Source organism: Cebus imitator, unplaced genomic scaffold, assembly GCF_001604975.1.
Source record: "Cebus imitator isolate Cc_AM_T3 unplaced genomic scaffold, Cebus_imitator-1.0 Scaffold216, whole genome shotgun sequence".
NCBI classification, from domain to species: Eukaryota; Metazoa; Chordata; class Mammalia; order Primates; family Cebidae; genus Cebus; species Cebus imitator.
This window is the reverse complement of record NW_016107531.1, coordinates 626,603-637,984: the sequence shown is the minus strand read 5'-3', so window position 1 is coordinate 637,984 and position 11,382 is coordinate 626,603. Positions and strand designations below refer to the sequence as shown.

The window sequence follows — 11,382 nt, the reverse complement described above, 5'->3', positions numbered from 1 at the left end:
AAAAGTGATATGTCTTTAATTTAAAACTATGACCTGGAAATAACTAGTCAGTTGAAGTGATCCAGACTTTCTCTTTACACCCAATGGAACAGACACAATATTGGCTCAGATTTCCAACCCCAGAGAAAAACCAAACCAAATCCTTGGGAAGTCCCTGCAGCAAAATGCTGGGACCATCAGACTGCAAAGGGAGGGTGCCCAAGCTGCTGGGCTGCTGTTCTCCAGCCACGCTGAGAAGAACTTTCCTTCACCACCAGCTCCCTCGCTGGGCCTGATCTCCCGCTCTGCCTCCCTTTAGCTGGCACCGCACGAACGCCTCCACAGAGGTTGACAGTACAGCAGTCCCCTCCCAACTGTCTTCAGTGCATCTTCAGGGCCATCTTCCTGTTGTCACAATGGCAGAGCTGAGCGTTCTAAACGTTCATGCCCAGGAGGGCAGCATCTTCACTTTTTAGCTGAGGCCTGGAGTCCTGAGTTGTAACCACTGGTCACCTGTGGCCGAGGCACCGGCAGCAAATCAGCACACTTGAGAAACGATCTGGGGAAATGCAAGGGCCTTGGTAATTGACGGTAAGTCTGAAAATGAAACAAACAAATGGTATCTGGGTAAAATCCTTATAGACACCTCAGAAGAGAAAGTGTAAAGATGGAACAGCGAACAGCACCTCCTTCACACTCCAAGGCTCTGTCTGCTCTTCCCTAAGCATAGAATCCAAAGGGTCCAACTGCTTTTTTTTGAAGTGGAGTCTTGCTCTGTTTCCAGGCCGGAGTGCAGTGGCGCAGTCTCAGCTGTCTGCTGCCTCCACCTTCCAGGTTCAAGTGAACCTCCTGTTTCAGCCTCCCGAGTAGCTGGGACTACAGGCGTGTGCCACCATGCCCAGCTAATTTTTGTATTTTTAGCAGAGACGGGGTTTCACCCTGTTGGCCAAGATGGTCTCCATGTTTTGACTTGGTGATCCGCCCGCCTTGGCCTCCCAAAGTGCTGGGATTACAGGCGTGAGCCACCGCTCCCGGCCAGGGTCCCACTTCTTAGGTCAACTTCACCTCTTCCTCCTCCTACATTCAGGGTCAGTCATGGCTTTGGATTCAGTCAGCCACTCAGAGGGTCTCACAAGAACAGGAGGCACTGAGCAGTGTGGCAAGGGAAGAGTCCAGCATGTGATGTTCAGCAGGGCTTTTTTTGTACTGAATTTTGGAAATGTGGAGTCAGCAGAGAGGAAAGGAGGAAGGGTGTGGTCACAGAGGGGCCCTCCTGGAGGCCTTCCCAGGAGGGGTTCACACACAGAATAAATACAACTGGCTGGAAGCAAGCCTCCCCACAAAGCCCACAGGTCACTCAGACCCACTGCAGTGGGGCAACAAACTTTCACACTAGTTGGCTTTCTTGGAAATTTACAACATCCAAAGCTTGACCTGAATCAAAAGCTGCCCAGAGATGCTGTGGAAGACCAGAGAGTGGCCAAACCATCCCCACACACAGCATTCCTGAGCCAGACTGTCTGCACCCTGTGTGTATTATGGAGACTTCCCAGCGCACCACCTAACAAGCGCCTGTGCTGTGCCTGGGTGAGGTTGGGGGAGAGAACAACAGTCGTTGGAGTCCCCTGAGAACTGAGGCACAGTGAGAAGGAGAAAAGGGTGGGGTTTCCTCCTCAGGCTCAGTCACACTGCCTCCCAAGGGAGGAAGATATTATTGCTCAACTGCCAGCACCAGTGACATTAACCTACTCGAAAGGATGGCACCTGGGATGGGGCAGCTCCATAGAGACCCAGGCAGGGTGATGGCCTCCAGTGACAGCCGGTTGTGTTGTTCCTTACAGTTGTCCAAGACCAAGTCTGGGTCATGTCACAAGCCCTGGGTCAAGATAACACATGTCCTATCACATGCATACGTGACCCCCAGCTAACCAATCTTCTGGATCTCAGCAAGGCAGCTCAAGTAGTGGAAGAGTTTGGGTCCCAGGAGCCCAACAAATTCCTCTTCTCAAAAACTGTGGAACCCCCTAAGTGTTTATTAAAGAGGGAGCTGCGCATATGGCCGGCCTAAGGCCAAGGCCAACCACAGGACCCACTTACAAGACCATGGAGTTTCCATCCCATCATGGCAGAAGGCTGGCCTGACCCCTGCCCTCACTGGATGATGCTGTCTGACTGCCCATTCTGGGGCACCTGCCCAGGGTCAGAGGCAGGGGCCGGGTTAGCTGTGTTGCTCTGCAGGTAGCGGCGGAAATCTTTAATCATGGGCCGGAGGACCTGGATGAGGACGCTCAGGGCGGCTTGTGTGCCCTCCATGGCCTGGGCCTGGCGCTCCTGGGCACAGGCTTGCACTTCCTGGGAGCGGCGGATCATCTGCAGCAGGTCGTTCTGCTGCTCCAGGTGCTGCGCGATCTCCTTCACATGCAGGTTGGTGACCCGCTGCTCCTGTATCAGCTTGGCGGAGTTGAGGGCAATGCGGCTCTTGAGCGCCTGCGGCTTGACTGACGTGTCTGCATGCTGGGCCATCATCTCCACGGGGGCCTCTGGTGGCAGCGGCGGGGGCGCCTCAGTCGTGCAGTACTCCACCACACCCTCCTCCAGGGTGTGATAGGTGGTCTCTGTGGGGACTGCAGGGTAGAAAGAAGAGGCTGAGGAAGGTCGCTTTCTGGAAGGAATGAAGCTGGCTGTATGGGGTGGGGAGGGGGCCAGAAAGTCCTGTCCTGGAGGGACATTAAAGGGGAATCCAGGCCTCCCCTGGCTGCCTAGCTATTCACATATAAATCTTGAATCTAAGGCCGGGCGCGGTGGCTCAAGCCTGTAATCCCAGCACTTTGGGAGGCCGAGGCGGGTGGATCACGAGGTCAAGAGATCGAGACCATCCTGGTCAACAAGGTGAAACCCCGTCTCTACTAAAAATACAAAAAATTAGCTGGGCATGGAGGCGCGTGCCTGTAATCCCAGCTACTCAGGAGGCTGAGGCAGGAGAATTGCCTGAACCCAGGAGGCGGAGGTTGCGGTGAGCCGAGATCGCGCCATTGCACTCCAGCCTGGGTAACAAGAGCGAAACTCCGTCTCCAAAAAAAAAAAAAAAAAAATCTTGAATCTCAGGGGTTCAGAATCTTAATCTACTTGGTAATCAAAGGACCAGCCCTGGATCTGGCAAAAGCAAAGATGCTGATCATAATACTAGCAAAACTTTCAGAGAAACTACATGTCAGGCACTTTGTACTCATTAGCTCAACAAATCCTCAGAATGACACCAAGAGGTAGGTGCTGTCATTTTCATTTTCCAGAGATGAGGAAACAGACTGAGAAACGTAGAAAGACTTGCTAAGGTCACAGAGCTCATTCGGCAGAGCCAAAAGGCAAAACCCAGGTCTCCCCAACAGCTGAGCCCTGACCTCCACACGGGGCTGCTCCTAGCTAAGAATGGCACCTCAGAGGCTGGGTCACCTGCTCCCTGTGGTGCCAGTGCAGCAGGCATCTTGAGTGGGACTCTACACATGCTCTTTGCTGCCACATTAGTCCTACCTCCTTTCATGCTTGCTTTTTATTTATTTATTTTTGAGATGGAGTTTTGCTCTTTTGCTGTGTTGCCTAGGATGGAGTGCAGTGGCACAATCTCAGCTCACTGCAACCTCCACCTCCCAGGTTCAAGCGATTCTCGTGCCTCAGCCTCCTGAGTAGCTGGGACTACAGGCACCCCGCCTCCAAGCCCGGGGAATTTTTGTAGTTTTAGTAGAGACGAGGTTTTACTGTATTGGCCAGGCTGGTCTTGAACTCCTGACCTCAAGTGATCTGCCCACCTTGGCCTCCCAAAGTGCTGGGATTACAGGCGTAAGCCACCACACCCAGCCCTTTGATGCTTTCTTGACTTGCCTTCCTAGTCCCCTGTGGCCAAGCAGAAAATGAGGTGGGAATGGGGTGGTGGCAGCTAAAGTGCCCAATGTCTCCCTGTCTCTTTCATCATCTGGGTCAATGCAATACTCAAACATCCTTCCTGTTCCAGAGTAGCATCTGACTTAGACCTGTGTTTGTCCTCTTTACCCACCCCAACATATTCTTGAGAAATATGCATTACAGGGGGATGGCACTCACACATCCACCCAGCTCCCTTAACCCCCACTGAGAATCATTGATGGATCCAGCTCACAGCCATCACAAACAAGCAGAGTTAACAGTCACAGGCACAAACCCTTCTTTGAACTAAAAAAATCCAAACAAAATTAGTTCTGTTGTTATTTCTAGCTGAGAACCTTGAAAAGGATCCTAGCAGCTGGGCGTGGTGGCTCACGCCTGTAATCCAAGCACTTTGGAGGCCAAGGCAGGCGGATCACCTGAGGTTGGGAGTTCATGACCAGCCTGACCAACATGGTGAAACCCCATCTTAAAAAAAAAGAAAGAAAAAAAAGAAAAGGATCCTAGCTGGGCTGTTTGGGCCTCCACGCATGTGGAAGAGGTCAAGCTCCTCTACCCTTCAATGCCAATGTCAGCTACGTGTCCCCATGCCACCAAGAAGCCCCCTTCCTCTTCTGGGGCCTTAGGTTTTCCCAACTGATGGTGAAGCTATTCCTATATATGTCATCTCTGTCCTACTAGAACATAACTGGCCTGTTATTTTAGACAACTTGGTAATCCCAGTGCTCAGCACAGGCTTTGGTACAGAATAAGTGCTAATTTTGATGAATGAATGAATCAATGAATGAGTAGATTAACACCAGGAACCATGAGGCTCCCGAGCAGCACCTGATGAAAGCTTCCTGGCACTGAAAACAGAATCCAGAATTGTTGTCTCACTTGGGCAGTATTATTCCCATCTATTTTTTCAACAAATACGGCCCGGCTGTCTACTACATGCCTGGCCCTGAGACAAGTCCTGTGGGGATACAGACATGGTCTCTGTCTTCAAGGACAACCCAGTTCGGCAACTGGAGGTAAGTCATGGAAACATGGTGGCAATGCTCAATGGCGAGCTATCCAGCACATCAGAAGTCCAGCCCACGTGCTGAGGAAGTCCCAGAGAGAGCAAGATCACTTCTGTCTGGGGTGCTGCTCTTGGAAGGCCTCATGGTCTTCCAAGACCCCCATCTGACCTCTGACCCTTGGCAGCCAACCTTCCCCAGGCCACCCCAGTGCTTGCTGGCCCTTCCCACTTATGCACGCCACCTGAACAGGAGAGGTCACTCACTCTGTGTCAGGGTGACCGTGGCTGCGGCTGCGGTGGCCGAGGGTCCGAGGGCCACGGGGTGGATCTCTGTGGTGCTGGGCAGGCTGATGATGGTGGCCTCGCCCAGCAGGTTGCAGATACGTTGTTGCATGGGGGTCAGCAGCACAGGGGCTACAGCTGGGCCACCGCCGCCACTGCCACCGCCTGTCCCAGGCCCCCCAGCTCCGTCCTCCTCAGTGGGCCCCGGGGCCTCGCCACCCTCCACAGCAGCCCGGACCTGGGCAACCTTACGACGGACCTCGGTCTTGAGGTCAGACCACTTCTTCTTGACCTCAGGCAGCTCCCTGCGGCAGGTGGCCACGGCGTTGACCCTTCTCAGGATGCCGTGCCAGGCCGCGCTCTTGGCAGCCAGGGGTACCCCGGCGTTGAAGTGGTTCACCAGCAGGTGCTTCTTCAGCTCCAGCTCCTCCACGATGATCTCCACCTCCCGCTCCGAGAAGTTCATCTTCCTCTTCTTGGCTGGGACTGCCATGGCCTGTCCCCTCCCCTCTGTTTAAAGAAATTATAATCCCCTCAAGCGCCCCAATTCTCCTACTCTTCTTCCTCAGCCTCGCCCCTCACCCACCCCCTACAGGGGATAGGCCGGGCTTGCTCTGGGCCAAGCACTAGGCCTTAGGTAACCCTCCTCGCTACGCAAAGTGCGTAGGGCCCAGCCCCGACCGGCCCGGCCGCTGCCAGCCAGCTGCGTAATGGCTTCCTGAATCTGCCTCTTCCGCCGGGGTGTGCGGAGATCCGCCCACTTCCCCTCTTCCCGCCTCCCAGCCCTTCTGCGGGAGAACCCGCCTTCCCGGTGGGGCGCGGCTCAAATATCGTGTCGATCACTGGTTCTTTCGGTCTGTCGCTCAGCTAAAGAGCACGCCTACTTACTGGAATTAGCCTGATCATTGGTCTAAAATTGTGTCTGTCGTCCAGAGCGCCCCGCCCACCTAAGCTTAATTCACTTTAATTGGGAAATCATTCTGTCTTTCAATTATCAGTATTATGACTATTAAGCCGTTAAATTCAGCTATTTTATTGGTGGTTTAGGGGGTTAGATTACCAAAACCCTGCTTCCTGAGGATACTTAGTGCTTTCGGCCGTGAGCTGTGAGTCAATTAATTTTTAATTCCTCCCACCGGCACAAACTGCCTCGCAACTGCAGTTCGTAAATGCTCTCACACAAATTCTATTTCCCACCGGAGGCTACGATCTCTCCGTACACGACCGCTCCTCCCATCCTTAAGATCCCATAGTCTGAACAGAGTTCATCAATGGAAATTGGACATGGGGTCTTCCGCCTGCCAATCATATGACTTCTGCCTATCGCTGCGTGATTTTTCGCTCTCTGTCCCCCGGCTCAGCCAATCACCGCCTCCATCAGTTTGAATCGGCCCCAGGCGTAGCGGGATGACCCCGCCCACCCCATTGATGCCGGTAGTCCGGGGCGGTGTGGGCTGTACTTAGGCAGGCTCCGCCCCTCCAGGCTCTCCGTCCGAGCCTGTGATTGGCCTTGGGTGCACTGGGGGGCGTGGCCTGTGAAGCAGCGCGGGAGGGGCGGGGCTCCCGGAAGCCGCCCCTCCCTCCAGCTTGCCGGCGTCTCCGAGCCCGCGCTTGCACCTCCAGAGTGCCCGGTGTGCCTTCCGCGCCGTCCCCGCCGGCCCGCCGCCCCCGCCCCCGCCCGCGCCCGCGCCCAGAGCCCCTGCCTCGCACCCGATGGTGAGCAGTGTGTTGTGCCGCTGTGTGGCCTCCCCGCCGCCGGACGCCGCCGCCGCCGCCTCCTCGTCCGCCTCGTCTCCGGCGTCGGTGGGGGACCCCTGCGGCGGCGCCGTCTGCGGGGGCCCGGACCACCGGCTGCGCCTGTGGAGCCTCTTTCAGACGCTCGACGTCAACCGGGACGGCGGTCTGTGTGTCAACGACCTGGCCGTGGGGCTGCGGCGCCTGGGACTGCACCGCACCGAGGGCGAACTCCAGGTAGGCTGCGCGCGCCCTCGGCACTGCCGGGGAGGGAGCCCCCCGAGCGCCGGGTCACAGGTGCGGGCCGCTGGTGACAGATCTCGCGGGACGGCCCCTTGGGGTGGGTGGGACCACCACTGTCCAGAGGAAGGGTGCCCCCTGACAGAAGGACACCCCACTTATGCCCTGGTGGGAGTGAGGCTCCTTCCTGACCTCTTTGGGTTCTTGGGCCGGGCTCTTTGTGGACACAGATGGGCACCCTCCGGGCCTTCTGATGGGCGAAAAGCCCTTTCTTGCCCGGGCTTTCCCCAGAGTAGAAGGCCAGGTCTCAGGAATGTGCCTTTGTCACCTCCTGACCTCAAGGCCAAGCTCGACGCTCCCTTCACCCATGGATGATGGGTTCATCCATCAGTCCCCAGCAGCACCTCCTCCTTTCCCTCTCGTTTCCATGCCAGCCGTAGGCCCTGATCTGGTTCCTCTCAGGAGCATGTGGGAGTTGAAAAAAATTGGTATTGGGGTTTCAGGCAGATGTGTGGACGTGGGCGGCGAAGACTGACAGTTCTCATGGTTTAGGCTCATCTCCATTGCCCTGTTTATCCAGAAAATGGGATCGTGATCCCTGCAGGTTGGAGTGAGGATGGAGTGAAGGAATCTGGGGAAATTTTTTTTTTCTAAAAGTCAAAGCATGGAAAATGTAAGAGGCGAGATTGTCACTGTTGTGGGCTCTTGGCCAAGGTAGGGGCAGAGGGGCACAGAGAAATGGTCATCCCTGGGCCTGCCAGGAAGTGGAGTACTGGCCTTTCTGTATAAGAAGCTCAGAGCAGAAGCTGTTTTTTTTCCTTCTGTCTCTTCCCCTTCAGTCCGACTTGGCAGGTGTAGCTGCCATTTTCCCAAGTATTTCATCTACTGTGGGTTAGCCTGATTTACAACCTGGAACCTGGAATAGGACTCCTGAGTACTTTACCTAAGAACCTGTTTCTTTGCTGAGTTAGTTTGGTCCATTTGTACACACAACAATTAGAGAATCTCATAGCCAGGTATGCAAAGAATCTGGTAAACTGCCAGTGAATTAAACCAATTTGTTGGGTGGGTGTACATAAAGTTTTGTTAACTCATGTTCAAGATCTCTTGAATCAACATCCAAGGTATTTAACCTATTAGGATCAGCCTAGGAAGACCAAGAATAATGCTACGCAAGAGAGAATCAGTGAGCTAGCTCCAGGACATTTAGTTAAGGCCTTTAGAGTTAGTTACTTTGTTTGTTTGTTTGTTTGTTTTGAGATGGAGTCTGGCTCTGTCCCCCAGGCTGGAGTGCAGTGGCACAATCTCAGCTCACTGAAGCCTCTGCCTCCCAGATTCAAGAGATTCTCCTGCCTCAGCCTCCCCAGTAGCTGGGATTATAGGCACCCACCACCACACCCAGCTAATTTTTGTATTTTTAGTAGAGACAGTTTCANCCCAGGAGGCGGAGGTTGCGGTGAGCCGAGATCGCGCCATTGCACTCCAGCCTGGGCAACATGAGTGAAACTCCGTCTCAAAAAAAAAAAAAAAAACCTGTGAAGTAAGCATGTCAGTAAAATGATTTTTAACCCCATTTTACTAGGGAAGGAACAACCTCAAAGGTCACTTGATCGCTAGGAAATTGTACCAGAGAAGGAATTGAAACCATCTTCTGATTCCTGCTCCTCTTCGCCTTAATGCAGCTGTTTTTCAGGAACACGAAGATAATTCTCAAGTTCTTTTGGGGAAACTTGAGATAGAGGAGGAGAGATCATTTAGAACCACATATTTCACTCCCAAAGTATGGGTTTCAAGATTATCCACAATTGACCCTGTCAAAGAACAAGAATCCGCCCTACCCTATTTCTCTCCCTGGCCCTAGCAATGCACATGAGGCAATCCCTGTTGACTTGAAATTATTGAATGGAATATCAGTAATGTCAAGTTGGTATTGCTTAATCAGATAGACTGTTGAACTCTATACCTTTTAAATGTTCGGCCATTTGTGGGTGTTTATCAAAAGAGCCAGACTTAGATAAGATAGTCTACAGAAGAAAGCACCTTTTCCAAGAGATAGACATTATTTGCTATAAAGTAAAATAGCCCTTTAGGAAAAGAAAAATGCTTTTTGCAGATTGGATTGAGTTCATATATTAAACTACTTGTGTTATATTGTTGCAAAATCAGTCCCTAGCTCAAAGTCACAATCATCAAGTCAACTAGAAGACTTTTTTCTTTTGAGATGGAGTTTCACTTTTGGTGCCCAGGCTGGAGTGCGATGGCCCGATCTCGGCTCACCAAAGCCTCCACCTCCTGGGTTCAAGCAATTCTCCTGCCTCAGCTTCCCGAGTAGCTGGGATTACAGGCATGCGCCACTATGCCTGGGTAATTTTTTTGTATGTTTAGTAGAGATGGGGTTTCACCATGTTGGTCAGGCTGATCTCAAACTCCCAAACTCAGGTGGTCTGCTCACCTCGGCCTCCCAAAGTGCTGGGGTTACAGGCATGAGCCACTGCACCCAGTGACTTTTTTCTTTTTCTTTTTTTTTTTTTTTTTGGTGGTGAATTTCTTGGGGCAAATAAGGAGAAAGTGATCATTTTTCTTTCCAGTGTTGAAAGAAAACCTTTATTAACTAAAGGGAGCCTAGCTCATTGGGGTTACTTTGGCTCTAAAATCTTTGACTCTGTGACAGATCTAAGTTCTATGATATGAAGCATTTATTCTTTATTCTTTTTGTGTGTGGTTCTAGTATAGACTGTATTTCTTATATTTATTTACTTTTTGAGATGGAGTCTCCTCTATCGCCCAGGCTGGAGTGCAGTGGTGCAATCTCACTGAAACCTCTGCCTCCTGGGTTCAAGCAATTCTCCTGCCTCAGCTTCCTGAGTAGCTGGGATTACAGGTGCCCGCCACCATGCCCAGCTAATTTTTGTATTTTTAGTAGAGAAGGGGTTTCACCATGTTAGTCAGCCTGGTCTCGAACTCCTGCCCTCAAGTGATCCACCCACCTCGGCCTCCCAAAATGCAGGGATTACAGATGTGAGCAACGGCACCCGGCAATATAGACTGTATCTCTACAACTTTTTTGACTTTTGAACAAATTCAGTTGTTATACAGCTTTGAGATGGGAAATAATTCATTAGCTCATTACCTGTAAAGGAGCACAAGTTAGTACTGTGGGGAATGTTCGAAGTATCGGAGATAATATCTGCCTTTTTGTAAATAACTGGGCAACAGGAAGACACCCTGCCTCTTGTACCCCCATACCACTTCCTGTTGAATTAGCATTAGTATTAACTGCTTACAGAAAGAGCAGTGCTCTGGCTTTGCAGAAAGAGCAGGAGCCAGAAGAGAACTTGGGGCCCTTTGGGTCAAAATGGGTCATCTGTCATGGGAATAGGCATTGAAGAACACATCAAACTTTGGAAGCTGCTTCCTATGGCCCATATGAAACCAGTCTGAGATGCTAGGGTTTGCACAGGAATCAGCTGTGAGTGCTTATCAACGGGTGATGGGTAAACCCAGGCCGTGTGACACAAAGCCTCTTGTTAGCTTATAACAGTCTGTGTCAAGCTTTCTTTAAAAGTAAACCAGCAAGTTTTGCCATCTGCCTTTGTTTGAGAAGAGATGGGACACTCATAAAAATTGCTTAAAATGGAAGTGGGCAGAGAAACCGATGGCAGCCAGCCAGGGAAATTTTCTTTGTGAAAGGGCATGTAAGCGAGAAGCCCTGTCCTGGGACAAAAAAAAAGGGAAGGGGTCATTAAAGAAGAAAGAAAGATGATGACGACAACAGTAGTGACTTTGGGAGAAGAGACTCAGCCAGAGCTAATAATAGATTGCCTGTTTAAGGCATTTTCATGTGACCAAACAAAATCTGTGTCTAAAACATAGGTTAGAACTCAGGCAGCCAATTAGAGGAAGCAAGCAAGCTGTGTTACATGTAAACAGTTGTCTCTTCAACTGAGGCTTGTGGGCTCTTATAAGGGGCTGCAGTTTGATCATTTAGAGATTGGCATCCACACTATCTCGTTTGAACCCCACAAAAACCTGTGAAGTTGGCCGGGCGCGGTGGCTCAAGCCTGTAATCCCAGCACTTTGGGAGGCAAAGGCAGGTGGATCACGAGGTCAAGAGATCGAGACCATCCTGGTCAACATGGTGAAACCCCGTCTCTACTAAAAAAATACAAAAAATTAGCTGGGTATGGTGGTGCGTGCCTGTAATCCCAGCTACTCAGGAGGCTGAG

The 11,382-nt window shown here is 51.8% G+C and overlaps 2 protein-coding genes across 3 annotated transcripts in view; one reads left to right on the top strand and one right to left on the bottom strand.

Annotated features, from left to right (window-relative positions):
* On the bottom strand, positions 1-5,921 carry NAIF1 (nuclear apoptosis inducing factor 1). The gene is made up of 2 exons (XM_017549039.1): positions 5,165-5,921; positions 1-2,603 (listed from the first exon to the last, which is right to left on the bottom strand). Exons 1-2 carry the CDS (start codon positions 5,673-5,675, stop codon positions 2,131-2,133), a joined length of 984 nt encoding a protein of 327 aa, XP_017404528.1. The 5' UTR covers positions 5,676-5,921; the 3' UTR covers positions 1-2,130.
* Positions 5,922-6,770: 849 nt separating this feature from the next.
* Positions 6,771-11,382, top strand: part of SLC25A25 (solute carrier family 25 member 25) — a 37,050-nt gene continuing 32,438 nt past the window's right edge. Inside the window, exon 1 of one of the 2 annotated variants that reach the window (XM_017549034.1) lies at positions 6,771-7,153. In XM_017549034.1, the coding sequence (XP_017404523.1) occupies positions 6,896-7,153 (258 nt within the window). In that variant the 5' untranslated portion in view covers positions 6,771-6,895. The remainder of the gene's footprint in view (positions 7,154-11,382) is intronic. The other variant, XM_017549033.1, reaches the window with a different exon arrangement.

Excerpts from the sequence above, each read along its gene's own strand:
- NAIF1 (XM_017549039.1), bottom strand. The coding sequence starts at position 5,675 with ATGGCAGTCCCAGCCAAGAAGAGGAAGATGAACTTCTCGGAGCGGGAG. Across the intron at positions 2,604-5,164 it reads CACGGTCACCCTGACACAGA|TCCCCACAGAGACCACCTAT; the intron begins GTGAGTGACCTC and ends TCTACCCTGCAG.